The sequence below is a fragment of the Epinephelus fuscoguttatus genome, linkage group LG1 (genome assembly GCF_011397635.1).
Source record: "Epinephelus fuscoguttatus linkage group LG1, E.fuscoguttatus.final_Chr_v1".
Classification (NCBI taxonomy): domain Eukaryota; kingdom Metazoa; phylum Chordata; class Actinopteri; order Perciformes; family Serranidae; genus Epinephelus; species Epinephelus fuscoguttatus.
Window position 1 is genome coordinate 30,435,371 of NC_064752.1, and position 7,805 is coordinate 30,443,175.

General features: G+C 41.6%; 1 protein-coding gene across 1 annotated transcript in view; it reads right to left on the minus strand.

Annotated features, from left to right (window-relative positions):
• The window catches only part of dnah1 (dynein, axonemal, heavy chain 1), a 33,407-nt gene extending 25,814 nt beyond the window's left edge, over positions 1-7,593 (minus strand). The window contains exons 1-20 of the mRNA XM_049590998.1: positions 7,462-7,593; positions 6,375-6,554; positions 6,175-6,256; positions 5,849-6,023; positions 5,386-5,536; positions 5,129-5,261; positions 4,927-5,043; positions 4,551-4,788; positions 4,248-4,405; positions 3,909-4,120; positions 3,232-3,530; positions 2,885-3,035; positions 2,530-2,723; positions 2,189-2,414; positions 1,878-1,997; positions 1,697-1,779; positions 1,382-1,523; positions 1,023-1,178; positions 682-880; positions 314-567 (exon numbers count right to left, since the gene is read on the minus strand). Coding sequence (XP_049446955.1) covers positions 314-567; positions 682-880; positions 1,023-1,178; positions 1,382-1,523; positions 1,697-1,779; positions 1,878-1,997; positions 2,189-2,414; positions 2,530-2,723; positions 2,885-3,035; positions 3,232-3,530; positions 3,909-4,120; positions 4,248-4,405; positions 4,551-4,788; positions 4,927-5,043; positions 5,129-5,261; positions 5,386-5,536; positions 5,849-6,023; positions 6,175-6,256; positions 6,375-6,551 — 3,267 coding nt within the window. The 5' untranslated portion in view covers positions 6,552-6,554; positions 7,462-7,593. The remainder of the gene's footprint in view (positions 1-313; positions 568-681; positions 881-1,022; positions 1,179-1,381; positions 1,524-1,696; positions 1,780-1,877; positions 1,998-2,188; positions 2,415-2,529; positions 2,724-2,884; positions 3,036-3,231; positions 3,531-3,908; positions 4,121-4,247; positions 4,406-4,550; positions 4,789-4,926; positions 5,044-5,128; positions 5,262-5,385; positions 5,537-5,848; positions 6,024-6,174; positions 6,257-6,374; positions 6,555-7,461) is intronic.
• Between the last annotated feature and the right edge of the window lie 212 nt (positions 7,594-7,805).

Consider the following 7,805-nt stretch of genomic DNA (forward strand, 5'->3'; position numbering starts at 1 on the left):
ACCAAGGGCTGGCAGAGGCGCGGTTTGAATCGTCAAGCCTCGGGCTTCGGTTATCCTGGGTGACTAATGTGTGTGTGTGAAAAGGGGCTAAGTTAGCCCAGGGTCAACTCTTAGCCCAGGGCTAAGAGAATGCAGTGTGAAAAGCCTACAAATGTGTAACACACATCTAATGCAACTATTATGAAAACTGCATTTTCACTTGATAAAATTACAAATAAGCTGACCCAATTCTGTCCAAACATTGTGACACTCTATATATAACTTAACACTTTACAAACACTGTACTCAGACTATGTCTCCCGTTCCAGGGTACCTGTTCAATGGTGTACTCTTTCCCAGCCACCTCAGCCACATGAGCAATGTCATCCATGTGGTTCTGTAGGCCAAGCTCCAGGCAGCGGGAGAGGGTCAAGTTGGCTTTGGGCTTGACTTTTATCTGAATGCGTTCTGAAAGCATCTCCCAGTGCGAGCTCCCCATCCCCGGGTTCCTCAGGCCCTGAATCAGAGGAACGTAAGGTTGGAAGTCCTCAATCTTGCTGCAGATTACAGTTGCCACCATCTGACAGTCTGGAGTTGTGTAAGACAAAGAAAGCAGGCCAAGAAAAGAACACGTCAGACATATTACTGTAACAATCACACTTCACTTTGTCAAGTTTGAATGGTGATAGATGTGTCACCTACCAGGAATGTCCTTAAACTGTTTGATACATTTGTGCATGGTCTTGTAGGCATCTGTAACATTACGTTCAAGCTGCTCAGGGTCTATGGAAGACAGTGGGTCACTGAGCCAGCTCTCATGCCAACGTAGCCAATCTGAGGTGGTGGTCCATAAATCTTTATAAGGCTGGAAATCCTTTACCAGCTTCTGCAGCCGATCATACTGTAATACACGTTTAGATTTCATTGTCAGAAAAAGCATTATTTTACAGTTTGTTTAACAGTTAAAAACAAGTGGAAATAATCTGTTATCTGAAATGACAAAATGTATCTAGACATCATTTGAAGGATTCTCTTTCACTTACATTAGTGACAGGAATACCAAACAGACGTTCTCTGGAGTTGAAGGTTTGAGCCATTGTGTGACATTCCTTAAGTTGCTTGCTTGTGCGCCTCATCTCGTTGGCCACCTCATGGGCATGATTAATGTCCGTATTAATGGCAAGGCCAGCAACCAGCATCTGTGAACACAGTTGCTGTGATTTAGAATTAGATAACATCAACTTACTTTGCTGATCTAGAGTGGATGAGTTTAAGAAAGACAGTTCATAAGAAGACCTCAGAAAAAATACAAATCATAAAGGAGGTCTACTTTCAGACGCGACAAAACAAGGTTGCAAGTTAACTTGCTGCTACACAAGAAAATCTATTTGACTCAGGTGACCTGTAGAGAGGTTAGCTGCTCCTCAAAGTCGTTCTGGTCGGCCAGCTGGATCTTATGGAAGCGTGCCTCATCCTCCGCATTCTGGACCACTACTGCTTCCATCTGGCTCATTATCCTTTGAGGCCACCCAATAGCTCTCCACCTGCAGAGATAAATATAGCAATGATTTCAATAACTTCTCAGTTTTCTCTATACACTCTAACCACTGTGAACCCATTAAATCATGCTTATTCACATGAGACACAAATTAAATACAAATTAAACAGTACAAATTAAATTCCGAACATCACAACATCAGCATGATTTTACACTTACTTTTTATTGACATCATCATCTGAAAGAGAGTAGTAAAATTCTTCCATGATCTCATAGTCTGCCAGCGTCTTGCCGATATGGTCCTGTTGTGGAAAGATTGAAAACAAAAAAAATCAGATTTATTGAAAAGGTAACCCTTCATACGATACATAACAGAAGTAGCCAGTCCATGCATGTGCACCTTGAAATTCCTGAGCTGCTCTGGGATTTGCTTCATCCAGTCCCGTTTTTCAGTCAGTTCCTCAACGCTGTTGGGCTTCTCATTTAGCTTTCTACTCATTGCGTTGCACTCTTTACATGCCTACACACATACAACACAAAAGCTTATAATTACATTTAAAAAAGAAGGGAAAGGCCACTTTTAAATTGAAATAAATGTACGTCCTGTGTAAAAGAAATCAACAAGGCACTTCAATATGAGATAAACTTACAGTATATACTGCGTAATTAAGTATTTATAAATGTTTTCTGGGCTCTAAACAAATTACTTACTTCATCAACCTGCTTGCGCAGCTTCAGAACAAGGTGGTCCAGCATTGCATTCGCTAAAGCCTTTCTTTTTTTGGAGAGAGCCTGACGTATGGCCTCCACACGGACAACAAATGGACCGATGACAATGGAGGATGGCAGAGATTGCTCGAGCCTTTCCTTGTCTTTGAGATGTTGTTCCACCTCTCTCTTCACTTCTTGGGATGTCTGTTCTGCATGCGTATGAGATCTAGCAGAGAAGATTTAAATGACTCAGTTTCATAAGAAAAGCATACTGAATGGACCATAAATCTGACTGACTTTTAACCTTGTGGGAAAACTTGCAAATATAATTTCAGACTTACTTAACATGGGTTTCTATGTCCAAGTTGTGTAGCTCTAAGTGTTTTTCATATTCAGCAGCATAAGCCCTGAGAGGTATGGCTGCTTGTATGAGAGCATTGCGGACCTTCTCTCTCAGCTCAGTTACTTCTGGTTCCCACAAATTGACTGACTCAAGCAACGGATTGCCACCGATGAACAACTTCTGCATCACAAACTGGCATGGACAAGAGAGGAACTATTAAATTATTGTCCCCTTAAGTATTGGTCATTGTCATGATCCATGGATAGAAGAATCAATCATAAACAAATTTTATATCCCACTTCTGGTTTTAATTTAATGCTCTGTGACCTAGATTATTACAGATTTTATTTTACCTTATCAAGCTGTGGTATGTCGTATGTGGCCATAATGGCCTTATCAAACAGGTTAACAACAGATGTCTCAAAATTCTCCAGTGGAGTGCTGTAATGAGCCCCAGTCTGATCCAGAACCAAGTCCACCAGGAAAAGAGGGTTCTTTTTTGGCCTAGTTATGGAGAATAGAGTAATATAACCAACACAATACTAAAGCAGAGTAACAGGTTATGTCGCACTCACTTTCAAACACTGCTTATAACTGAACAGAGTATATAATGTATAACTGACTCCAAAATAAAGGAACATCCTTCATGTTTATGTGAATGTGAATGTGTACCAATCTGTGCAAATGCATGATATCCTACTTGTAGGGGCTTGTGGTAAGGTTGTCCCCCCAGACCAGGTCCTGAGGACATGTCAGCACACTGTGGCAAGCATTTAACAGCAGCTGAGTCAGGCTGGCTAGCGAATTCTGCACAAGAAATCGCAGAGAGTCCTGCAGGTTAAAGCGCACTACAGCCATCAGTCTGTACAGCTTAGACATCCTGTATATTTCCCAGCGAGATTCTTTCAAGTTGTACGAGCCCAGGCCAATATTCTCCAGGTTGGTCTGTATGCTGTTGCTCAGCGTGACCATCCATGAATCCCTAAGAAACGTGTGTATCTGGAGAAAGAGAAAAAGATTTGAGGTTTCAATATTCATGTGAAATTCAGGTGTTTTCTTCCTCTTCTGCAAGGTTTGTCTTTCCTGTAATTTCCAATTAACATCAGCAGCAAAAATCTATCCATGGTTAAGTTTGAATGAATGGGGTTTGAACAGGACTTTTTTTTTACCAGTACCATAGTAGCCTAAAATAAGGGACTGTTGCTGTTAATCTCTAAACAAATGGTTTCACCATGAATATGTGGCCTGATAAGGTGCCCTGATGACCCTTTGTTTTAGCATCAGTAGTGGCAGTGACAATCAAACAGTGTAAATGAAAGGTACTTTGAAGTCATACCCAGTACTAGAAGAGGAAAAACCACTCCAATGCTACAATACCTGAGTATGCATTTGAGACTGGATGGTTTCAAACTCGTCCAGTCGCAGTGGTTTGATCAAGGTGACATTGAACAGCTTCATGGTTGCTACTTTGTTGCACTCAGACCGTATTTCAGATAATGCACAGATCACCTCTGGCTTTGTTAGCAGGGAGCGGAAGACAAAAGCAGCTTGGTTCTCCTTATAAGCAATGTGAGAAACTTCAATGCACTCTGTACATAAATAAAACAAAACAGTGTTTAGATTCTGAGGATGAATATCAGGTGTTCGGTGCTAATACATTTGTTTAGTCTCGACCCTACTGACTCAAACAAATGTATACAAAGCAAACTGGCTTACCTTTTTGTGGTGCCTCCTCAGGATCCCTCTGTGGCAGCGTGATGTGTGTAAATTCCTCTGGGTGGCTCGTCACTACTTTGTCAAAGCTCATGCAATTCATTGTACGGTCATAATCCAGCTTGACCTCCCTTTCCAGGTCTCCTATACACTTCTCCAGACTACACACATAATATTTCTTATACACTTTATTCACTGCATTCGTGAGTTTACATTACAGCTCAGAGGGATCATCTATCAAACTGATTATATTGAACAAGGAGACAATGACGGCAGTACTCACACTGACTTACTGAAAGTACTCACTTTTTTAGTCGGATCCCAGGGGTTGAGAGGGTGTGTCTTTTGATACGCTGAAGACTGTGGGCATCAAGAGAGGGTGTTCCCCTCCAGATGGGCATGCAGTCCACAGACAAGTTGTAGAGAAGCAGAGCTTCTGTTTCCTTCCTCCGGTCCAAAGCAAACTGGATCCGTTCGACAAAGACACGTGGATCCTCAGCAGTGAATAACAATCTGATCCTGGGTACCCACAACTTAGTACCTGCTAGCATGGCAAAACAGAGAAAGGTAAAAGGTATACATACATGATCAACATGAAAATGGAAAATGGGTGACAGAGACAAGAGGAAATGATAAGACAAACTGTGTCATTGCAGTGCAAGGGCGGGATTCACTTCTTCACCTGTCAGTTTGCTCTTTTGTTGAACTTTCTGTACCAGGTACTGACATTTCTCCATACTATAGTCAAGAACCCCAACTAAATGCCAGCTGTACTCCAGGGAGGAGCTTTTTGAGTTATCTTAAAAAGAGAGAGAAGAGAGTAATCATCAAAGAACAGAAATGAATGTCTATCTCTGTTTACACAGTATATTTCTGTCATTTACCAGAGGAGGTCTTGTTATCTGTAGGCAGCAGGGCTTTTGCAGGAATAGGTTTTCGATCAGGTGATCCTTCAGCGTTGCCCAGGGCAAGCCAGTCTTCTGGAGTCCGGCATTCATACTCCTCATTGTCAAATATCTAAACGAGAAACACAGGAAAGATAAGTGTGGGGTGGTGATGAGCCCCTAAATATGGGATGCAATGGTGCAGCAAATGACAAGCGAAATGCCATAGAAAAAACATGCAGCAGTAACAGACTCACCTCCAGGGGGAGGTAGGGTGATACAGGATTGTCTGTCGTAGTGACATTCTCATCATTACTGCTCTGATGTATTGGCATTAGGAGATTGGAGGATATGCCTTTTTCTGCCAGGAGCTGTTCAAAGCCTATTTCCAAATATTCCCTTCGAAGTCTATGAGAAAACAATAAAACAGCATCAACAGGTCTTAACAATAGTCAGTTAAATTAAACCAATTCATGAACCCCACTAAACAAGCTAATGTACAGTAGGACAAAACCACTGAATTTGTACTGCATGATAGCTCAATGTCCTACGCACACACCAGTGAATCTGGCCTTACAGTATATGCAATACGCTCACTACAGGAGATGCAAAGAACGAAAAGCTCAACAGCATGAGATTAAACATCCTCTTCTGTCATACACAGTGTACACACACACACACACACACACACACACACACACACACACACACATTGCATACCTCTCTATCACTAACTTGCGAGGGACCTGGCCAGGAATGGTTTGGTAGGCTATCTGGACCTTGGGTTTATCTCCACCATGACTGAAGTAAGAAATCTGTGATTGCTGTGAGGTAGGTCCATAGTTATTCTTTTCAACAAGCTCACACTGGACAGATGGAGTCTTGGAAAGTGTAACTAAGGGAAAAAGTGCAGCAGGACAAAGATTTTACACACAGCAACATGTATTTTAGAGAAGTGTATTATATTTCTCTTATGAATACATTGTTGTATCGAAAATAATGACTGAAATGCAAGTGTAAAAATGTCATGTTGTACAGTATCTCACCTTTTGTTTTGTTGAGATCCTTGAACTCAGAGATGGATTGGCCCTGTGACTTCTGCTGGCTGTCAGATCCCGCTGTATGAGACTAATCAATAAACACTCTTGGTTTTCATCAGAGCACAGCAAAAACTCTTTTTTGGCATTGACATCAGAATGAAATGTCTGTCATAATTTGAAGCATCAAGAGCATGAGCTTATTTTACCTGGAACTTGGATGTAGTGATGATATCTGAGTAGATGCCTTTCTGTTCAGTCATAAGACATTTCCTGAGTGGAGGGAGTCTGCACCTGCGACTCAGAGCAGGAGGCCTTGGCTCTGGAGGTTGGCTGGGGGGACGAGGCACTCGTGCACCAACCCCAGGCATATATTTCCTTTCCATCTTCTTGCAGAATAAAATGATGTATGTGTGAACAAGGAAGCATGGATTTAATCCTTTCAGTTTCTTCTAAAATAATTGAACTGTATAGACCCTGGGTCCTCAACAGGGGGTCCAGGACACCTTGGGGGCCCTTAGAGTCACTGCAGGGTGGCCGCCAAATTATTGTTTGATAATCTTTTCAACGTTTTTTTTCTTTTCAAATATCAATATGTCTTACAATGCACATTAACATCAATCCAACATATTTTGCCTTTTCCAACAACTTATCTTTGTCACCAACCTGAAGAGCAAATACAGGTCAAGACTGCAGCCTGAGGCTTATATGGCCTACTGCCTGACAGCCTCCAGCTGCCCAGTTTAATATGCGATACAATATTATATATTAAGTAGAGGGTCCCTGTGCTGTCTGTCTTTCAGGTAAGAGGTCCTTGGCCTTAAAACCGCCGAAGACCCCTGGTATAGACTAGTGCTTCAACATACTTTATGTTAACTTAGATACAAAATGTGGATACTTTAACGTTAAAGTAGCCCACCTTTGTTTGTGTCCAAGGAGCACCCATAGACTGTATATGGAGGCACCTAACGTCAGTTACAAAGTTTAACAAACTTTATATTTTGAAAATAAGATTGGGAAATCAACACCATTCACCAACTAAAGTTTTGTTTCTCCGTGTACGTTGTAACCGACCGTTGCTGCTAAACAGCTAACGTTAACTTACGTTACGTTACGTTACCATTAGCTAGTTTGCTAATGTTAGCACAAACAACATTTAATGCAGCGTTCAGGTCCGACCGTTTACATCAGCCACATCACTTCTCTCATGCCTCCCATCAAACTAACAACCCGGTTACGTTACGTTTGCTAATATAATTTCGTAAACAACAGAAAAATACCACTGGCAGACGTTACCTTATTTTAAATTCAACCTTGAGTTGTAACTCTCCTGTAAAGTTTCCTCTACATAGCTGAAATATTGTCGCGTTAAACTTCTGAAATCTCAGTTTCCCAGAGAAAGTTAACTACCGGTATGTACAGGTTGGACGCGGCAACGGTTGTCATGGAGACGAAGACGTAACGCCTCACCAACTGCAGAGAGAGCCAGAGCAACGTGCGCTGTGGCTTTGTTTGTGACAGACTGGAGGAAGTCAGTTAAATGTCTGTTTAATGAACACCACTCTGTTCACGAAATGAAAACAAAAATAAGTGAACCAAAAAAATTGAAAAGACCTTTGGTAATTTGTTATGGGGCTATT